The following is a 22,456-nucleotide window of genomic DNA, read 5'->3' as shown; positions in this document are numbered from 1 at the left end:
GGGCTGAAACGGAATCCAAAGGAGGCGAGGGGAGGCGTGCAGGCGCCCACAGGGACCTCAGATCCAGCTCTGCCTCAGTCACGGACAAGGGGCGGGCAGGGAACCGACCCTCCTGCCCAAAGCACAGGTTCACTGTCAGCTCCCAGCCCGAGCTGATAAAGTGCACGTCCAGACGACGCTGGTAACCCTCGGCCTCATCTTGCCGAGCGTGTCTGAGGACCACGTCAACAGACTTCGGGTGCAAAACACAAACGCCCCCAGAGAACCCGCATAAACGCACCAGGGCAGGACTGGTTTGTAGGCACCGTGTGGCACTTTATTTACAGACGCCCGGCGGGCAGCCGGTCCCCTGCCTGGGGAGGGTGCCTGCAGGGAGGCTCCAGTCCCGGGGGTCCGCCGGCCTGACCAAGGTCAGCACAGCCGCAGCACGTTCTGGGACGCAGGCGCTAAGTGAGGGTCCAACCCCCTTGAGTCCTGACCTCTGCCACTTCCCGACACAGTAAGTCGGGGAGCGGTCGGTGTCCAGAGTCTCGGGAACCCAGCCTGACTGTCCTGTCCCCTCATCCTCCCCGGAGCGCCTGGCAGACATCACTTCTGGCCCTCCAGGGCCCGCTTCCTTTTCGCCTTTGGCGCCTGGCCATCGGCCGCCTTCGCCCTGGCGCCCGCCCAAGGCCGCCGCCGCCTCTTGGGGGCCCCTCTCCTGCCACGGCCCCCGGGCTGCTCCCGGGGCACGGCGGGGTCAGCCCCTGCGCTCCGGCGCCGCCTTGCGGATACCGGGCTCGGGTCTGGACACGAGGCCTCCTCTGCAGCTCTCCCTGAAATGGCAAGGCCTAGTAAATGAGGCGTCGAGAAGGCCAGCTCCAACTGCTGTGATGCTGACTGAGGTGCCAGCCCCAGGGTGGCAGAGGACACACAGTGCTCAGCAGAGGCACCGACGGCCTCGGGAGCGGACCCGCGTCGACCCCACAGAGGCCTGTGCCAGCAGCGCTGTGAGTTCCACGGCCATCAGGCAGGGAAACCTACTCGGGCTCCTGACGCCAGGGAGGCTGACCAGGAGGTGGGCCTTTAGGACGACCGGCACGAGGACAGAACAAGAAGAAAGGGAACTGGGCAAAGGCAGGACATCTGGGGCGGGCGGGCCCAGGCTCAGCGCACGTGGGGCCAGAGGGTACGCTGGTCGGAAGGGGCAGCTGGGAAAGCAGGGCCGGGCCTCTCAGTCAACGTGACAGCCGACAGTCAGCGTCCAGGGCCCAGCCTGGCACGAGGATGTGAGCCAGTTCACGCCTGCTAAGCGGCCCTGGTGTGAAACGAGCTGGACAGGGTTGGCCCGGGCCGGAGCAGGGGTGAACGGAGAGACCCTTCAAAGGGCACTTGGGTCCCAGGACTTGGGGCCAGTTGACCACACACGGATGACACAGGAGGGATCTCGGTGGGGGGGGTGGAGCCACCGCCTCTCCCTCTTCTGTGTCCCCTTCCAGCCAGGGGTGCCTCTGGCTCCTGTCCCGCTCGGTGCTGTGGGCACAGCCCATCGCACTGCAGAGGGCAGCCCCAGTGGTCTACAGTGGGTACAGGGCTTGGGGTGTGCCAGGAGCACACGACAGCCCTTAGCAAGGTCAGTCATGTTCTAACCACAGGCCTGTGGACAAGCTGGGGGAGGGAGGGGAGAGAAGGGGGAGAGGCAGGAAGTGGGGAGGGGGAGGAAGGGGGAGGGGAGGGAAGACGGGAGACGGGGAAGCCTCTAAAATCAAGGAGAGCGCAGCGAGGTTAGGGGCTCCCTGGAGGACGCCACGGGAGACGCCAAGAGGAGGCACGGACCAGGTCAGATCAAAGATGGAAAAGGGTCAGGAAGAGGCACCAGACCGGAGCCACAGGGAAGGAGAGCGGGGAACGCAGGGAGTGGCCCACGGACCAGACAGCAGAAACAGCCCCTGAGCAGCGGGGCGTTGGGGCCAGGGTGCCACATCTCCAGGACACAGGGGCAGTGGGCGCTGGGGGCAGCAGGCTGGGGAGGGCGAATCACGCCTGGAAACAGGCCTCAGTCACAGGTGACATGAGCGGGCAGCACAGAACGCAGGTAACGAAGCCCCAGGCCAACAGCCCACCCACCAGGCCTACCTGTCTTGTTCTGCAGCTGGGATTCGGACAAGCGCTTCTTCATCCTCACCCGTCTCCCACCCCGCGGATTCCTGTAGGCTTTTTCTGGGATGTCGTCCTCGGGGAAGAGGCCTGAAGACCAAGGCGGGCCATCAGGAGGCCGCGGGCTGGGAGGCTACGGTCTACGCGTCCACTGCCACCAGCACCACGGCCACGAGCTCCGGGCAAGGAGGCCCCAGCTGGACTCCGCCGCAGCTGCGGGCAGCTCACCGGGCACCAACAGACGGCGCCCGGAAGAGCCGGTTCCTGGAGCGCTGGGACACGTCTTGCTCCATCCTACAGACGCTTATGTTGGGAAGGGGCAGGTGACCTCTCTGGGTCCCGGTGGGTTTGAGTCACACAGGTGTGTGCTTCAGTCTAAGCCCACCAGATGCACCCAGTATTCACGCATTCCACTGAATGTAAATTTCACCTAAAAAACACAACCCCAGCGTGAAGTATTTGGGAGCGCAGCCTGGCTGAGGGGTGGGCGGGGGAGGAAGAAACGGTAAAACAAGGACACTCAACTGACGGCAGAGCCGAGGCGGCAGGCACACAGGTGCACACTGTAAAACCCTTTCCGACTTGGCCGCGCGTCTGAAATTTCTCATAATGAAACGCTGGGAAACGCTTACACCTTCTCTCCTAAACCTTCCAGGAAACTGCCTTTCAGAACAAGCCAGGCCGGCTCCGCCAGCCACACACCGAGAAGTGGAGCTGGGCACTGCGGCGCCGAGCAGCAGGGCGGCAGGCCCGGGCACTTGCTGGAAATGCAGGTCCTCGGGTGCCAGGTCGGCCCCTCCCGTGCACTCAGCCCTGAGATCCCCCGCACTTCACTAGGACAAGGGCCGCAGAGGCCCGCAGCCTGCCTCCCCCGGAGAAACACCACCTCCGGCCTCTCTGCACCCATCCGTGCTGTGGGAGAACACGCCACCCGATCCACTCCCAAGAGGACGAGATGCCGTCTAGGCCTGGCGGCCCAATGCTCACCTTCCGAGAGGGCCTGCAACCTGAAAGAATGACAGACGGTCACCCGCCACGGCCTCTGGAGGGGGGGAGCCGCCCCCGGGAAGCCCCTTCGTGCCCGAGCTCTGAAGACGGCTGCCCTCCCACCTGGGTGAGGCCACCAGAGAGCGGAGGGGCGCGGACACAGCGGAGGGCCTGGGGCTACTCACTTCCGGATGACTTTGTAGAGGCGCTTCCGGTTCTGCGGAGGGGTGTCCCGGCGACTGGCCATCTCGAACAGTCTGTTGGCAACGGCCTCGTAGTCGAACTGTTTCACGGACAGACACCGTGGAGGCCAAAGTCAGCCCCCACAGGTGCTCCCAGGATGCGAACCAACACAGAGAAAGAGCACGAGGACCACACGCCAAGGCTGTGCCCCAAGGTCCCCCGCTGCTCCGCCCCTCCCCCCGCAAACGCTGTCCCCAGCACATGCGACAGCAGACGCTCCAGGGCAGCGCCGCCCAGTGGATCACGAGGGGCCGCGAGGTGAGCCTCTGCACAACTGTCAACCCTCCAGGGGAAACAAGTAAAACTAACCCGACAAATTTAACCCAGGCTACCCAAAGTGCTACTAATTCATCAAGTCACAGATCCTGTCCACTGAGCTCTGACTCCGACAGTCAGAGGACTCAAAAACCCCCCACTCAGCACGCGTCACCCTGGCGGCCCCAGCGCCCTCGCCCTCGAGGGGAGCCGCAGGCAGACCTGGGGCAGCAGTCGGACGGTGAAGCCGGAGCCCAGCCTCCCGGCGCCCAGCCCCCAACTCCACTTTCAACAAATCTGCGCTTCTTTCTGCAGACGAGGCTCCAGGGCACCTGTGTTCCTCCAAGCCCCGGCTGGACGGATGCCACCCTGCTCTGCCTTCCAGAGACCGGGAGCTCAGCCCACGCGGGGCCCAGCCACCCACCTGCAGGACGGTGCCGGCGCTGTCCTCCTCATCGTCGTCGCTCCCCTGCTCCTTGCCCAGGTCACGCTCAGCCCCACTGACGGAGCCTAGAACGAAAGGGTCCCAGGGACTCAGACACGCCTAGTGCCGCAGGTGTCACGGGGCCCCAGCACCTGGGAACCAGAAGCCCTGCCTGCCAGGGCCCACACCTGGGCACAGGAGCCCACAGCACAGGATAGCAGGGGCACTGACGGCCTCCCCCCGAGGGCAGCAGTGCCCACACTGGCCTAAAAACGAGGGAGCCGTCCCAGAGAAGGTGGGGCCCGACCAGTCCAAAAAGTGAAACCAGGAGGGGATCATGAATGTGCATCTTAGGCAGCAGTCGCGGGAAGTCCCAGGATGGGGAAGAAGGGCGGCTGGTCCAGCCACGGGGCAGCCTGGATGGAGGGGTGACGCGAGATGAGGCTTCGGGTGAGGAAGCTTGCGCTGGCCAGACACCTGGGGCCCTGATGTCACTACCTACAGAAGACAGGTTCGGTCAACAGGTGACCGAGAGGGACAGGCACGTATGGCACAGAATGACGACAGCAGGGCTGCAGGCAGGCCCTCGGCCGCCATGGGCCCCTGGGTCAGCCTGTGCCGGCGACTCGGGCTACTGAGGAAGAGGAGGAGGGGAAGGGGGAGCCAGGAAGGACGTCCAAGAGAGCCGGACAGTGTGGTCGGGGTGCTGACCGACGAGAAAGCCCAGGGGTGCGCCAGCAAGGGCACGGGAGTCAGAGGCCACAGAAGTCAGCCCTCGCTTCTACCATCAGACTACCTTCCACGAGGGCACAGGACCAGCCAGTGTGGAAAGGACTGTCCCTTCAACAAATGGTGCGGGGGGGGGGGGGACACTGGACATCCCCGTGCAGAGGAATGAAGGTGGACCCTTACCTACCATCATATACTAAAAATTAACTCAAAATGGACCAAAGACCTAAAGAAACAATAAAACTCAGAGGAAAACGTAGGGCAAAAACTTCAGGAGATTGGATTTGGCCACGATGTCTTGGATATGACGCTGAAGGCACAGGTAACAAGAAAAATTAGACAAACCAGACTTGATAAGAACTTTAAGTTTTGTGCATCAAAAGGGACTAGCAACAGAGTAAAAAGGCCACCCACAGAGCGGGAGAAGATACTGGAAAATCAGGTATCTGGGGAGGGGTTATTATCCAGAATACAGAAAGAACTCGTAAAGCTCAACAACAAAAAAATCTGACTCAAAAATGGGCAAAGGACTTGAACAGACATTTCTCCAAAGATATATGGACGGCCAATAAACACATGAAAAGGTGTTCCCAATAATCATTAGGGAAATGCAAATCAAAACCACAATGATACTACTTAGCACCCATGAGGATGGCCACTACCAAAAAAGACGACAACAAACACTGGCGAGGGTGTGGAGAAGCTGGAACCCCTGTGCACTGTTGGGGGGCATGTAAAACAATGCAGCCGCTGTGGAGAACAGTATGGCAGTTCCTAAGAAGTTAAACACAGAAGTACCATACGATCCAGCAATTCCACTTCTGGGTACAGACCAAACAGAATTGAAAGCAGGGTCTCAAAACAGATATCTGTACACCCATGTTCACAGCGGCGTTAACCACAACGGCTAAAACATGGAAGCAACCCAAGACTCCATCTACCAATGAATGGAGAACAAAATGTGAAATACATACAATGGAATATTATTAGGCCTCAAAAAGGAGGAACGTTCTGACACGTGATACGGCATGGATGAACCCTGAAGATGTGATGCTGAGTGAAATGACACAGACACAAACACAAATTCTGTCTCATCCTACTGACAGGAACCACAGAGTCATCAACGGTCAGACTCACAGAGACAGGAGGCAGAACGGTGGGTGCCAGGAGCTGAGCGGGGCAGAGGGAGGAACGGGGAGTGTTCGACGGGGACAGATTCACTTTGGGAAGATGAAAAGTTCTGTGGATGGACAGCGGTGATGGCTGCACAAGTGCACTTACGCATGGTCAAGGTGGTACACCTTACATTACGTGTATTTTACCACAACAAAAGGCAAGAGCAGAAAAGTCCTGAAGCTGGTGGACAACACACACCCCTGAAGCCACAGGATACGGTGCACAGGTCACCCAGAGGACAGTCACGAGACCAGATGGCGAACCACGAAGACCCACTTTAGCATCAAGGTGGACAGGCCAGCCTGGACACCACTGATGCGGAGCCCACAGGCCCTGCCCCCAGAGGGACGTTCACAAGCGCTACCTTCTACTCGTTCATTCATCCACTCACTCACTCACTCATCCATCGCGATCTAGCGGCGCCCCCTCCGTGCCAGCCGCTGCTCCGAACACCAGGTACACAGCATGGCCAAGAGTCCCTGTCCTGGCAGAGTTGACATCCGGTGGCGGAAGCCAGGCCAGAAAGATGAACAAGTGATTTATGTAACTTCAAGTGACTTATGCCAGAAAGTGAGAATCACCATGGAAACGCCCAGTGAGCGAGGCAGGGTAGGCACTGGGAGGCTGCACTTTAAACAGGCTGGTCAGGGTAGGGCCTGGAGGGACAGAGGGCAGAGACCCTGCCAGGGACGGGAGAGCAGGGCAGACGCCCCGGGGCAGGAGCAGAGCCCAGAAAGCCACGAGGATGCGGACGGCCACGGGGCAAGGGTTAGGAGAGTGAACAACGTGTGTGCTTGTTCCCAAGGTCACCCTGGCTGCAGAGCTGAGCACGGACTTCGGTGGGGCGGGCAGAATCGAGGGGACGGGGCAAGAGGTGAAGGCAGGGCTCCCGCAGAGCCACCGCGGGCTCAGAGCAGGGCAGGCCCGTCATCCCGACGAGATGGGCGCAGTCCTCACCTTCAGGGGGCTCCCTGGACGGCGTGTCTCCATCCCGCTCCTCCGCCAGTTCCTTCATGAGATCCTCGATGGCCAGCGGGGCCTGTTCCACAATCGCCTCAAAGATGCCTCGAGTGATATTGTGCAAAACCAGGGAGCTAAGGGGCAGCCGCACCGCAGCCACCCGTCAGGCTGGACCCTCCAGGGAAGAAACACCTCCTCCCCGTGCCCGTCTCTCCTGACCCCAGCCCCTCAGCCCCGCTGGCCCCCCTGCTGGCCCGTCGTGAGCACACAGCATTTCCTAAGGGCAGCCCCCTTGGGGACTCAGCAGAACAGAAGAGGTGAGCAGGAGGGAACCGCACTCACTCCTGAGTCCTGGCGGCGACCGTGCAGAAGGGCCCAATGAGCCTGAGGTTCTGGTCCGCCGTCAGCTGCGGGGACAGAGCGGGGGCTCAGTTCCTGGGCCTCAGGCACCCAAGCAGCCTGGCCGCTGCCCTCACCCTGCCGCCTATCACCCACCTCGTGGGCGCCCACTTTGGTCAGCTCCTCCAGGAAGATCTCGATGAAGTGGCTCTTCACTCCGTTGGGGGCCTGGCTGTCGGGGTGCAGGATCTCTGTCATCAGCAGCTCCAGCAGCTGCTCAGTCTGTCTGGGGCAAGAAAAGGCAAGTCCGGCAGCAGCACGAGGGGCAGCGAGGCGATGGGTTCACTCTGCCTGAGCAGGGGGCTCTGACGGGACACAGCCACAGGCAGACGCCCCGTCCACCAACACAGGAAGACCCGATGACCTGGGTCTGTGCCGGCACAGAGGACTCCTGCGAGTACGGATCCACGGGCGACGGCCAGGACCACGACACACGGCAGGACTGAACCTCGGCTACAAAGCAAGAGCCCACCGTGTCTGGTGTCCCTACTGTCCCCGCTGGGAACTGCGCGGGAAGGCTCTCCAGGACAAAGCAAACGCAAAGGGAGACGGAGGCCAGAGAAGGGGACGAGTGTGCCTCCCGGGTCCTGCTGGACCGGACCCGTGGATGGCCACACGCCACATCAGACCTCACCCAGGCACGTGGGTCTCAACGGTCTCAGAGGCCTGGGGAATCCCAGATCAGAGAGCTCCAGAGACCGGTCTTTAGTGGCCCAGATGCACCTGAAACTCCTGGGTGCTTGTTAATATACAGATCCCTGCACCTGAACCGTAAAGCACGTATCCTCCAAAAAGCTCCCCGGACAATGCCGCTGCTGACAACACCGGGGTGCCTTCTATGGCTCAGCGGAAGGGAGGCAGGCCGGGGGCCAGAGACCTCCTCTGCCAGGCTGCTGGCAACAGTCACCTTCACACAGACAGGAATGTTACACTTACAGCCCGCTACTCTTAAGAACGGAGAAGGCCAAAAGAGCAGATACAGCAAGCAGGACTGGTTATCCCAGGGCAATGGGAGGCTACCAGTTTCTGCAAAAGGATCTCTGCGCTGAATTACCAGTGACAATGAGGATGGAACTACTTCCATGGTAACAACCACACCCCCAAGCCCAAGATTAACAGAAATAAAATCGCCCCTTTAACACTGAACCCTGCTTCAGTCACTAGCCACCCCCCGGATAACACAATCCTAAATCCAGAAATGAGTGAGACTCCCAGGTCTTCACAGAACTTTAAGGATGAAAATCACTAAAAGAGGCACCCTTGCCCAAAATGTAGAGTCACCCACAGTCGTTCTCAACCTATAAGAGTAATTCCAGTAACTGCAGGCCAAATCCTGCTGACCTTTTATGGGGGCAGGGGGGCTGCCAGGCCAGGGACAGTTAAACTCTGCTATTCAGAAAATGAGACAGCCTTAGAATAACACGGCCGTAAGCTGCATTCTCCAGTCTGGCAGGTATTCTGACATCTGGGTCCTAGATTTATCATCCTTGGGCTTAAAAATAAACTCCTTTACCATCACTTTTTAATCACAAACAAATTCAAAATACACTGTTTCTAAGCCCTCTCCCCCAGTGCCCGCCCTCCCCGTCCACGCAGCACCCGGACGCTGATATGAGATGTTTTGACACAGTCTCAGTAAAATAAATAAGCAGCCGGCTACATCTCTTTTGGACCATGCAATTAGGCAACACTTTAAAAGTACCAATAATTGTCGGGGAGTCCCCTGGTAGCCTAGTGGTTAGGATTCCGCGCTTTCACTGCCGTGGCCCAGGTTCAATCACTGGTCGAGGAACTGAGATCCCACAAGCCGCAGAGCACAGCCATAAAAAATATGTGTATATATTTAAAAAAAAAGTAATTGTCTGCTGGAGTTAAAATTGCTTTTCAATGTTTATAAAAAGTTTCCTGAGTTCTTTACAATGAACATCCATCACACTTATAAGTAGAAAAAAGGATTTTTTTAAATTTTAATTAATTCCAAAAACTTTAAAATGTAAATGCTCAGAAACCCACTTTCTGTTGTGATCTCAGACTGCCCCCGGGGAGGTTCGGAAACCTGCTGCAGTAACCTGGATGCAGAGCCTCAGGCGAAGGGGCAGGTCCAGGCTGTAGGAGCCCCGCCCCTGCTTGGTCTCCAGGAGGGGTTGTGGGAGGAGCTAAGACGCAGCAGAGCCTAGGCCAGCCCAACCTGAGGATCCCACCCGGCTGCCAGGTGCCAGGGGAGGCCTGAGGTGAGCCAGAAAACACAGGCCCTTACAGTCTGGAGGGACACACACAAGCACCACCGTCAAAAATGTGAAGTCTGGACGGCTCAAGTATTTGTAGAGCTGAGAGCAATGACTGCCGATGACAGAGCTGAAGGTGCCAGGTTTTCCAAGAACAGCTGCTCAGCTGCGCCTCCTTTGGTGAGGACTTAGTTCTGATCCAGTAAGAACTCACCGTCAAGGCTGAAACAGACATTCCCACGAACACGTGCACAAACTTAATTTTAAAAATGCCTCTGTTTCCAGCACCAAGTCACCCTTCAACATAAAGCTGACAAATGAGCAGAGGAGAGACGCAGACCGGCCGAGTGGCACAGGCCGCCGCAGGCCGCTCTGGGGCACTGACCTCTCGTCCCATCCGCGCGTCTTCAGGGCCTTCAGTGACTCGTGCAGGACCATCCGCATGAGCTGTGGCACAGGAGGAGACCCCGTTAGTGGCACCACCCAGACCTCCCCTCTGCCCCAGGTCGTCTGGGCACCCCACTGCACATGGCAGGCCCTGGAGAGCTGCTGGGGACCTGGACCTGCGGGAGGCGCCCAGCCTCCCAAGAGTAGCAGGACGTTGGGCTCACAGCAGGGACACGGGGAGTGACCACACACCACAATCGGCGGTTGCGAGGGACGGGCTTGTTTCCAGGGTGAAAACGGGACGACGTGGAGCTCCGCCAGGAGAGCGGAGCCTCGGAACCACCAGGTCTGCGCCAGAGACTGTTTCCTCTGAGCGCCCCCTGAGCTTCTCCCCACCCGAGGGAGAAACCAGTTTCCTTCTCTGCCCACAATCCCCGGCACAGTGGCTGACTGCCCGGTTTCCCTACCTGCCGGCATGAACCCAAAAAGCCTGCAGGGGGGACCCGTAGTGGTGAAAGGCGACAGAGGACACCTGTGGTGCCGCCAGGAAGACCAGCCTCTAGAGCAGGGCTGCGCTACCAGACATGGCCACGGTGGGTCGTGGAGAACAGGCCACGGACAGCAGCAGAACGCCCGACCTAAGGCCCAGCACTGCATCCTGGGACACAGCCCCTCTGAATTATGAGCGGGCGTTCTATAACCGTGCAAAGCCCGGCGCCCGGCCCCCCGCCTGCCCACACGCATCAGCGCCGTCCTCCTCCTCTCCTGAGCCCCGCGCTCGCCCACCAGCTGTCCTCACTTTAACACCTGACATCACACACATGGTGACCGCGTAACCCTGGACTGAGATGGAGCGGGTGGCCGGCCTGAGGGGCAGATGACGGGGACCTGTGCTCAGCGAGGCCTGGCTGCTGCCCCATCCAGTGTCCGCATCGGGCCACCTGCTCTCGGACAGCAGCACTCATCTGGGGACTGTCCCCAGTCCCAGGGGACAGCAGCACAGTAACAAAGGTGCAGCTCAACAGGGCCGGCAGCAAGACACAGTCCAGTTTTCCCTGCACTTCTGAGCGCAGATCAATAACCTAAATTCACCAGAATGCCACGCAGGAAAGGAGAAAGACAAGGAAGATTCTGCACGCTATTGCATAAACTGTCCCTGCCCAGAGAAAAACACCTTCCAAAGCCGGCCCCCCTCGAGCAGACCCAGGGGTCTCTGTCCAGGGCCCGAGCTCTAAGCTCTGCTTTCACAGCAGCAAGGGCTTCGCCGCCGAGTCTCCCCCAGGGGCAACTGTGACCCTCCTCCCCTGAACCGACAGTCTGTGCAGAACCCCGGCAGGCGCACCCGACATGAGGCTGAGGCTCCCCTCACGGCCCAACTAGGCTCACAGGGAACAGACCGCAGGGCGCTCGCCACCCAGCAGCCTTGGTCCTTGGCACTGCTGGGGCAGTGGGGGGCTCAGGGGTCGGGATGCTGGACGCCGTGCCCCAGCACCGCAGGGACCCTGGCGGGGGGCAGGCAGCTTCCTCACCATGTAGAACTTGTCCAGGCGCAGCCTATCGATGCCCATCCACTCGCGGTTCATGGTTTGCCAGAACGTCTGAAGGAACAGGTGCTCTGGTGGAAAGAAAAGGCCAGAAGAGAGTCAGGGGTGGGGGCAGGGGAAAGCGGCAGCTGCCTCGGGAGGGGAGGGGAGGGGAGGGGAGGGGAGGGGAGGGGAGGGGCCGTGAAGAAGCCCTATCAGGACGTCGCATGGCACCGGCCTCGGGGGTGCTGAGCCCGAGTGTGCTGAGCTGACAGCAGTGCTACGGATTTGGCTTAAAAACGGGGCTTTTAAGAACCTTGGAAAGAAAAGCAAATCCCAGCTACAACCGCAAACTGAAGCCACAGCCTCTGAAGATCAGGCAGAGAGCACTGGAAGCCCCCACAGCACGAGAAGCAGCGCTCGGGCCGCCTCTCCCCACGCAACCACTGCCGCTGCCCCACCTCGGCTGGGGCTAAGGACCCTGCCCGGCACCCACGCCCTGCCCCAGCACTCGCCCCACTGAATCCACTCACCTGATCAACCACAAAACCCTGCCAATAACAGTGTGTCAGAACCGGAGTGCTACGGGCTCAACCAGGTCCCCAGCCCATACCTTGAATCCCTAACCCCCAATCCCTCGGAATATGACTTTATTCGGAGACAAGTCTTTACAGAGGTGGTTAAGGTAGAAGGTCACTGGGGTGGTCCTAATCCCATCTGACTGGTGTCGTTCAGAGGAGATGAGGACACAGACACACACAGAGGGGCGACCACGTGAGGACACAGGAGGAGACGGCCGTCTGCACGCCCAGGAGAGAGCCCTCGGGAGGGACACAAAGGGCCCCCCACCTTTTCTTTTCATATTTATTTATTTATCATCTGGCTTGCACCGGCTCTTAGTTGCAGCGCTCAGGTTGCTCACTGTGGCATGCGAACTTCTTATTGCAGCGCATGGGATCTGACCAGGGATGGAACCCGAGCCCCCTGCCTTGGGAGCGCCGAGTCTTACCCACTGGACCACCAGGGAAGTCCCCAAAGGGCACCTCTTATCTCCCACAGGACAGGCCTGCGTTCACTACCTCATTCAAGTGTCACCAAGTGAACGCTCTGTACCTGGCCCTCTCCTGAGCACAGAAACGCTTCTGGAGGTTCTTAGAAGGTAAAAGTTATAGAGAACGGATCTCCTCCAGCGATTACTCAAACGCAGTTCCTGTAACCACACACCCCCTACTTCTGACTACTTTGCCAGCTTAAGCATAACTGAACTAAACCCACCCACACGGCCGGGGCACCGCCAGCAACGGTCCCGGGGTCCATGCAGTGACGCTGCCCAGCCCTAGCTGCCCTCGGAGCAGGGCAGGGGGTGTCGCAGATGCTGGCGCCCAGGCCCCACCCCCCGAGCTTGACCTAATGGGACCAGGGTCTAGACATCAGGATTTCTAAAGACACAACGGGCAGGCCGCAGGGTTGAGAACGGCTGAAGTTGGTCAGAACAAGAACGCCAAGAGTTAGAAAGATGCTCTACAGGAACCTCACCGCCATCAGGGGAGATTCAGTCGGACAGCTGCGGACACTACACCGCTCTCCTCTGTAAGTCTGAAATATAAGGGTTAGCCCTCTAGACTCCTGAACTGAGCCTCCTCTGGGCAAGTGAGCAAACACGTGCAGGACAAACAGAACAGCATCTCCCACGTGAGCGCCGGCAGACGCCAGCTGGGACGGGGCCCTCACTCCCGCTCTCAGACACAGGCCTCGTGTCCAGGGGCTGGGCGCGACCATGGCGGGGATACTCACGGGCCTCTGGGGTCTGAAAAGCGTGGATGAGCTGGGAAATGGTCCTGCCAAGTTCCTCCTGCACAGGAAACAAAACAAACGCCCTCAGTCCTGAGCAAACGTGATTGTACAGCAACGAGCAACGGCAGTAAGATAGACGTTCAACTGTCCTCACTCGTCGCGGGGTCCGGCTCCACGGGGCCTCGCAGCCCAGCGAGCCTGGGGTTTGCAAGTCTCACACTGGCCGCGAGAGGCCTCCCCTGAAGGCCAGGGCCCATAGGACCTCACAACAAGCAAGGGCAGGGACTGCCCGCATGACCGACGCTGAACCCTGAGCAACGGAGGCTGACAAAGGAAGGGGCGGGAGAGCAGGAGCCTGGGAGCACACAGCCACCTGACCAGCAGAAGGGGGCCGATGAGACCCCGTAAGTTACCAGCTGCCTGCCTGTGTCACTGTGCCAGGTATCACCTAGTGCACTGGCGAAACAGACGATTCCAGAGCCTCCCCCGAGAGCTTCTCGTTTATCAGGCGTGGAATACAGCGCGGGAATCTGCATTTTAAATAAGTACCGTCACCGCCCAGGTGATTCTGAACAGTAAACAATTCCCGCTGGGAAACACTTCTAAAAAGACTAGCATCTTAGGGCAGTGAAACTACTCCGTAAAATACCACAATGACGATGCACGTCATTGTACATTTATCCAAACCCACGGACTGTACGTCACCAAGAGTGAACCTTAAGGGAAGCTATGGACTCTGGGTGATGATCGCGTGCCATGTAGGTCCACGGACGGTGACAAAGGTCCCACTCTGGTACGGCTGATAACGGGGGAGGCTGTGCTTGTGCGGGGGGGGAACCTCAGTAGCTCCTCCTCTCATTTTGCTGGGAACCCAAAACTGCTCTAAAGTCTGTTTTGCTAAAAAAGGCTAGCAGAAAAAATCCTCGTCTCAGAAGACGTGAATTCCGTCCCCTGGTTTCCAGCATTTCGGCACTTCATTGCCATCTCTGACAAACACAGAACAGACAACCCGGTTTTCAGCCATGACGCACACTGGCATTCAACAGTGTTGCTGCGGGGCTCCACTCAGCAAGCCAAGACTCACTGTAACCCAAGGCCCCGGCCCCTCCGGCCATTAAAGCACAAAAAGGATGGAAGCTGTAAAACCCTGCCCAGCATGTCTGCAGTAGTAAAATGAGGGTCGACAACGTGCTCGCCTGTCCTCCCACTGTTCCTGCTGCCCCAGCTCCTTCTGTACCCTCCCAGGCACTCACCTGGAGGAGTGGCTTGTCCTGCATCCACATACAATAGAACAGTCCTTTCCACACCTTCAGCAGCTCGTCATGAGTGAAACCACCTGCACCAAAAACAGCAACGCTCAGAACAGATGAACCCAGCTTTTTAGTGCCAGAACACAGCCAGAGAAATGTGAACGCCTGAACTAGACCGAAGTCATCTTACTGTAAAGGTACCCGGCCCTCCCTCTCAAGCCATCCTCCCAACTCAGAACCTGCTGGGCCTATGGCTGGAAGGACTCCCCCAGATAACTGTCATTTCATTCATTCAATAAACATTTCCCGAGAGTCTACAAGTAACAGGCGCTGTACTCCATTTCTGTCGATTCAAAATTGAGTGAATCACCATTTCCTGGTCTGGATGGTGTCTACTCAGGTGAGTCTGTTGGCAACAACTCACCCGGCGTTACACCTGGGCTTTGTGCACTTTTCAAATTTTAAAATTACAAGTTACCTCATTCAGGGTCGTTATGAAGGCAGATACTGAACATATAAAATCACCCAACAAGTATGTACTGAGGTCCTAACTACGTGTCTGGCACCCTGCTCCAGAGCAGTGGTTCTCAGACTTAGCAACAGGATCACATCACCCAGAGGGCTTCTTAAAACGGATTTCTGGCCCACTTGTCAGAGTTTCTGATTCAGCAGTACGGGGATGGGACCCAAGAATTTGCATTTCTAACAAATGTCCAGGTGATGCCGAAGCTGCTGATGGGGCCACGTTTTGAGACCCACATTTTGAGAATCACTTAGGAAGCATGTTCTCTGAGGACTATACACTACGTGAAACTCAGACGACAACCCAATAATTACACAAGAAAAAGACTACCAACAGTGATAAATGCCGCTCTGAGAAAAAAACACAGGGTGCCCAAACAGTGGGTAGCAGGGATAGCGGAATATATGGGCTGATAAGGGGACCGGTTCCCAGAGGAAAGCAGGTCTTAACTGCGAAGAGGAAATAAGGGGCTGGGGAGGCGGAGCCTCCTCATAGGGACACGTGCCCACCGCAGCAGGAGGTGAGCGCCGCGCACCTTCAGGGCAGCCAAGGTGAGGACGGGGCAGAGGGCCAAGCGCTCAGGCGGGAGCACGAGCGGGAAGCGGGTGACTGGTGTAAGCATCGCCGCAGGCCCCGCCCACTCGGCCCGACCACGTGGAGACTCCACGAGGTTGGAAGGTCCCCCAGTCCGGGTGGCCGCCCCGCGACCCCCACCCGGCCCGTCCGCCGAGGCGCCCCCTCCCACATGCCGCCAACCCCGCGCCCACCTTCGGCCCGCTGAGTCCTGGCGACAATGTATTTCCGGAGTTTCCTCACCGCCCGGTCTCGGGTCACCTGCTCGTTCCCTGCCAGGCGCTGCGCCAGCTGGATTTCTGGCGGAAGCTGCACCCGCGGACCCATGGCGACCGCGCCGAGACCCCCAGGTTATCAGGTACCGCACCACTTCGCCTGGGCGCACGACGTGACGTCACATGACCGCGCCGGCTTCTTCCAGGCGCCGCGTGACATCACACGCCCGCGCCGGCCTGTCTTGGACTCAGCGTGACGTCACGCGCCCGCGCCGGCCTCGCCCGGGCCGCACGCCACCGCCCTCTAGTGGCCGGGCCCGGAATGACAAATCCATCTGACTACCTCGGCGGGTAGGAGGTCATTAGTGTTTGCCAGCCTTTGGAGAGTTGGGGGGTGCCGTAGTTTTCCCCCCAGGCTGCTGAGGGAAGGCACTTCTTTATTAAAGAACGCCAGCGAGCACAGGCAGAAGAAAGCCCCCAGTGAATCCAGTGAATGTTGGGTCAGCCAAGGTCATCACAAAATGCCACGACGCGGGGGGAAGGTGGTCGGGGAGTGGGGGCGCGCGAGTATCGCCCCAGCCCGCAGTGGCCTGACGCCGCCGGCCGGTGCCCCACCTTGCGGCAGCATCACCCATGGGGCAAGCTGCACTGGCCTCGTCCAGCCTGTAGGTCCGCGCCCGGCCTCTGGACACAGGAAGGCCGCGCACGGGGCACGAGGAGGGAATCGCGGACCCCATCTGGGACAGTCCGCAACGCTTCACAGTTAGTGTCATGAACGAAGGCATGGGTGAAGCATGTGTAAAGGAGGGCATGCAATATGCAAATCTTGACTGGACTCTGATTTTTTAAAATAAGCCAAAAAATAATTTGGGGGACAACTGGAAAGCTTGCATAGAAACTAGAGGTTAGGTTATATTGCAGAATTATTGTTTGTTTTCTTAGGTATAACAATGGTGTTTATGTAGAATGGTCCTCAGCAGACTTTTTCTGTAAAGGGCCATGTGTCAGGGACCCAAGACGCTCAGATTCATTGATTCGCTAGGAAGACCCATGGCTATGATTTATTATGGCAAAAGGATTCAAGGCACAGGGAAAAGGCTTGTAGAGCGAGCTACCTTCCCAGCAAAGAGCTGTGAAAACGCATTAAATGTCAGAAGGAGCTTGTTAGAGACCAGAGCCCAGGGTTTTTTTGGGACTTCCCTGGTGGTCCAGTGGTTAAGACTCTGCGATTCCACTGTAGGAGGTGGTCTAAGCTCCCAAATGCTGAGCAGCACAGCCAAAATGTTAATTTAAAAAAAAAAAAAAGCGCCCAGTTTTTATTATGAGCTAGGCACAGACACACACGGAAACTCCGGACTTACAGAGAGAGAACAGGTGTTCAGCACAGGCTGTGTTGTTTGTACAAACGGTTCAGACCCAGTGAGGCACTCTTATCACAGTTACGGTGATGGGAACCCTCCCCAAATCCACATTCCCAGGTTCCAGCTAAGAGCCAAACTCATAAGCAGGACTTCGTAAGGACAGACTGAAGGCCTTAGGTTAATGCTTTTCTGCACAGGTGAGGTAGTAAATATTTTCAGCTTTGTGAGCCAAAACAACTGCTCCTTTAGTGCAAAAGCAGCTACAGGCAACATGCAAATGAATGTGTGTGGCTGTGTTCTAATAAAACTTTATTTACAAAAACAGGTGATGGGCCAGATTAGGCCCAGTGATCATAGTTTGCCAACAAGTGACGGAGAAGAATGTCTCTACTTTTAGGAAATAACTGCAAAGTGTCTGGTGGGGGTGAAGTGTCATGTCAATAGATAGAGAAACAATCACACACAGGGCACACAAACAAATACGGCAAAATGTTAACAATGGTTGACTCCAGTGGCAGGAATACAAGCGTTCATTGCCCCATTCGTCCAACTTTTTCTGTTTGAAAAAGTTATTTAAGTTCTTTCACCAGCAGTGGCGCTGTTGAACAGGATAAGATCCCTGCCTCAACAGCCACGTCTCAGCGGAGGTGCGGGGCAGTGAAATAACAAATCCACGTACTCCAGAGAGGAGGGTGCTACGTGCTTTTTCCTAAAGCAGGAAAAAGAAGACAACAAAGCCTAAAGAAAAGAGCAATGTTAATAGACATTCAGTGAATTTCTGACAGGGAATTTCACCAAAAGAATGCAATGAAATGCACCAACATATACTTTAAAAATATACCAATACTTGACAGCCTATACAGCTATTAGACACTGACAGCTCATGAAAGATTTGTTGCATGTTCAGTGTAACTAAAAAATACATGCTTTTGTTCAGACGAAGTAAAATTTATATTTTAAGGCAGGATGAGGAAATGAAGCATAAAAGTCTCTCTGTCCGTTAGGGCCTTCTCACTCCCCCTTTGATGGCAGTGTGCGTCCGCATTACACAATAACCGGACCTCCTCAAAGGTGGGAATGCCTGCTCCACCATAAAGATCAATTTTTTTCCTTTCTTCTGACGATGGCAATGTAACTTCTTAGAAGAATACTGTACTTTCCCAACTTCGTAGGGGGTCACGGTGACCGGCTGCTGGCTTTATACGTGCTACCTGGACTATGTATCCTTGGTGAACTTTATTGAAAATGTCAGTACGTCAGTATATGACCACGCCTTCGACTTTTAACAGGCAGAACAGCCTTTCCTGAAAGACTTCCTCCTGGGTTATAATCCTCAATTTGGCTCAAGTAAAATTCTTTTTTCTTCTTGTCAATTGAATTTTAATCGACAATTCTAAATGCAAAATTATCCTTCTTTAGGAGACTTTTCAAAGTCCGCTGTGCATCGCAGGCAAGAACCATCCATGGATACTAAAATTAGTGGCAAAAGGAGGATGACAGGGCTTCCCTGGTGGCGCAGTGGTTGGGAGTCTGCCTGCCAATGCAGGGGACACGGGTTCAAGCCCTGGTCTGGGAAGATCCCACGTGCCACAGAGCAGCTGGGCCTGTGAGCTACAAATACTGAGCTCTGCGCGTCTGGAGCCTGTGCTCCGCAGCAAGAGAGGCCGCGACAGTGAGAGGCCCGCGCACCGCGATGAAGAGTGGCCCCCGCTTGCCACAACTAGAGAAAGCCCTCGCACAGAAACGAAGACCCAACACAGCCAAAAATAAATAAATGAATAAATAAATTTATTTAAAAAAAAAAAAAAAGGAGGATGACAGACATGCTATTTGCATAGCCTCAAAAGTACTTATTGGTTACAATGGGGAAAATAGTAACTTTACAATGGAGAAAACTGGTAGACATGCCTTCACTCAAGATGGAGGTCTACATCACCAGTGCAAGGCGTATGGACATCACACGCCCTTGAGATGATGCACTGAAAGGACAGCATCACTTTGGTGGTGTTCCTGCCCCAAACACACGACCTCCACCTGTTCAGGAGAAACATCAGAGAAGCCCAAACTAGGATCTTCCTCAAAATAAACAATCCATACTCTTTAAATGTGTCAAGGTCATGAGAGACAAAGACTGGGAACCTGTCCCAGGTCGAAGCCGGCTCAGGAGACGTTACCGGGAAGGACCACGTGGGAGGAGCCTGGGTCAGACAGAGCACTGTGGTGGGACAGCAGTAAAACGTGCGTGGATTCCGGACACGAGCTCATCACAGGGCATCTCAAGGCTCATTTCCTGCCTTTGGTAACTGTGCTGTGCTTAGGCCTGTGTGAGACATTAACATTCAGGGAAACTGGATGAAGAGTTTACAAAACCTTTATACTGTTTTTGCAACCTAAAATGATTCCAATGTAAAAAGTTTTAAAAATTAGAAAAGCAAAAACAGAAAGTCTGACAGGACTTGGGGAAGAATGTATTTTCCCACTTCTACACACATTACACACCCTCCACCCCATCCCACCCTGAGGGCAGGGTTTTTCTCAGTCCTACTCATCTGCACCCAGGACGGTGCCTAGGAGGTGATGGTGTGTAGAACAGCTGTGACTGGCTCACTAGGTACAAATTAGCAATAGACGAGTGCTCATGTCTTCCACAAATAACAAGGACCAGCCTCTCTCATTTCCCGCAGCATCATGGGAATCCACTTCTCATCCTGACGTTGTCCTGCCTGTGTTTGTTTTCTGTAGAAAAACCCCTGTTCGTGGATCCTGTGTGTTTTCCTAGGTCATGGTCTTTCAACTCCAGGCTCAACTTGGCGAAGAAGGGTGGGCCCATCTTTGAAGCGTAATTTTGCATCTGTGCTAGGAAGCGTGTATGTGATGTGCAAGGGAGGTGACTCAGTTTCCCGGAGCTGCTGTAACAAAGTGCCCCAAACCAGTGGCTTAGAGCAATAGAAAGTTATCGTCTCCCAGTTCTAGAGGCCAGAAGTCTGACATGCATGTGTCCACAGGGACACGCTCCCTCCGGAGGCTCCAGGGGCGGGTCCTGTCTGCCTCTTCCTGCTTCTGGGGCTCCTGGTGATTCTGGGCCTGCGGCTGCATCACGCCATGTCTGCCTCTGTCCTCACGTGGCCTCCTCCCCTGTAGCTCTGTCTTTACATGCTGTTCTTCTTGTCTGTCTCTCTGTGTCCTCTTGTTTTCTTATAAGGACACCAGTCATTGGACTTAGGGCCCGCCCTAATCCACTATTAACCTCATCTTAACTAGTTACATCTGCAAAGAACTTATTTCCAAATTAAGGTCACATTCTGAGGTTCTGGGTAGATGTGATGTGGGAGGACACTATTGAACACACTACAGAAAGTGTAAAGAAGATAAAATAAGTAACAGTCACTACCACCTAATGAGGGCCTACTATGTGCGAGGACTTTATACATCTTCAAACAATCCTGCAAGGGAGGGGTGGCTTTCGCCCTTTTGTAGGTGAGCAAAGAGGCTTACAGGCTATGCTCTCGCCCAGAGTCTGAAAAATACAAGGCAAAGGTGACACCCAGGCCAGCCCGTCTGCCAGCACAGCCGCGAGCGCCCTACGTCCAGACCAGCACCACTTCACGGGTGGCACGTGGTCCACGTGTGCCGTGAGCAGCGCGGCCCCAAGTAGAAGGGCTGCGCCTGGTATAGCCCCGGTGCTGCTTTCTTGAAATTCTTAATACATTTTGAACAAGGGCCCAAAGATTCATTTTGCACATACATTAGGCAGCCTGTCCACTGTCGTGGCCCAGCCACTGCCCCTCCGGGACCCCCACCACGTCCTCTGTGCACCCCGCTGCTCAGAGCTGCTCTCCAGACCCAAACCCATTCTCTCCATATTGTGTGCTTCTCCCCCGATATGTATCCCTCAACGGTTATTATAGAAAATCAGGGCAATAAAAAAAGTTAGGGGAGGAAACCAATCATGGTCTCATGGCCTAAAAGAAAAATTTCTGACAGATCTGTTCTTTATTTTCTGTGCATAAGATTTGTATTAATTATATGTTGATATAGTAATCACACTATATTGACAGTTTTGAAACTGCTTTTCAATAACATATCTAGCATTTTCCCATGATATTAATTTCTCAAGAATATTCCAAAATAAACCTTTCTTCTAAAAGCAAAAAGGCCTTTAAATAAAACTTTGGGAAAATACTGAAGTTCACAGAAAGTTGTTAAATACCCATTCCCTACCCGCTAGTGACGGCTACTGTTCACATCGGTGAACATCCGTCAATCCCACAGGTGCCTGGACCCCACCGAACCCCAGGGACTCGGAATCTCCAGGGAAAAGGGCTGGGAACTCAGCATTTCAACAAGCACCCAGTGCTGCCAACATCAGGGCCCTGGCAGACACGTTTTTGTAAACACTTCCTCCCAAGTACACAGGGCTCCTTGCTATGGACGGAGGCTGGGCATGGAGGTGGCTTCTAAATTCTGGGATGGACATTTTTATAGATAAATCTTCTGTCCATCCATTATATTACTTTTCCTTCAAATAAATTCCTGGCATTGACTATTTTGTTCTTTTTGGCCACACCACATGGCATGTGGGATCTTAGCTCCCCGACCAGAGATCGACCCTGCACCCCCTGCATTGGAAGTGAGGGGTCTTAACCACTGGCCACCAGGGAAGTCCCGTTTAGATTTTTTTTTGTTTTGATGTGGACCATTTTTAAAGTCTTTATTGAATTGTTACAATATTGCTTCTGTTTTATGTTTTGGTTTTTTGGCCTTGAGGCATGTGGGATCTTAGCTCCCCGACCAGGGATCGAACCCACACCCCCTGCATTGGAAGGTGAAGTCTTAACCACTGGACCGCCAGGGAAGTCCCTCAATTGCTTTAATTTGCAGTTTTGTTTTTGATTTACAGAAGTGTGTAAGTGTAACTGAGCAGGACGCTATGGGGCCTTCCCAGGACAGACTGTCCCCCCAGCGTCCTCTGCCTGCCTCTTGTCTGTAGAAAAACTTTAGCCAAAGAATAAACTTAATCAGAGAGGAGACAACATGCAGAAGCAAAGGAAAGCTGTCAAACAAGACAAAATAATATAGTTTAGGCATTAAAGACAAGGACCTGGGACTTCCCTGGTGGCACAGTGGTTAAGAATCCACCTGCCAATGCAGGGGACACAGGTTCGATCCCTGGTCCAGGAAGATCCCACATGCCACAGAGCAACTAAGACTGTGTGCCACAACTACTGAGCCTGCGCGCCTAGAGCCCATGCTCCACAACAAGAGAAGCCACCGCAATGAGAAGCCCGCGCACCGC

General features: G+C 55.7%; 1 protein-coding gene across 1 annotated transcript; it reads right to left on the bottom strand.

Moving 5' to 3' along the window:
* Nucleotides 1–277: 277 nt before the first annotated feature.
* On the bottom strand, nucleotides 278–15,993 carry RRP1 (ribosomal RNA processing 1). The gene is made up of 13 exons (XM_032631498.1): nucleotides 15,779–15,993; nucleotides 14,492–14,574; nucleotides 13,239–13,296; nucleotides 11,451–11,536; nucleotides 9,920–9,981; nucleotides 7,406–7,535; nucleotides 7,253–7,317; nucleotides 6,908–7,044; nucleotides 4,046–4,131; nucleotides 3,309–3,406; nucleotides 3,124–3,143; nucleotides 2,116–2,226; nucleotides 278–815 (listed from the first exon to the last, which is right to left on the bottom strand). The coding sequence occupies exons 1-13, from the start codon at nucleotides 15,909–15,911 to the stop codon at nucleotides 589–591; spliced, it is 1,296 nt and encodes a 431-aa protein (XP_032487389.1). The 5' UTR covers nucleotides 15,912–15,993; the 3' UTR covers nucleotides 278–588.
* Between the last annotated feature and the right edge of the window lie 6,463 nt (nucleotides 15,994–22,456).

The sequence above is a fragment of the Phocoena sinus genome, chromosome 4 (genome assembly GCF_008692025.1).
Source record: "Phocoena sinus isolate mPhoSin1 chromosome 4, mPhoSin1.pri, whole genome shotgun sequence".
Lineage (NCBI taxonomy): Eukaryota > Metazoa > Chordata > Mammalia > Artiodactyla > Phocoenidae > Phocoena > Phocoena sinus.
Note: the sequence above shows the minus strand (reverse complement) of the source record. Positions and strands in the feature narration are given on the sequence as shown.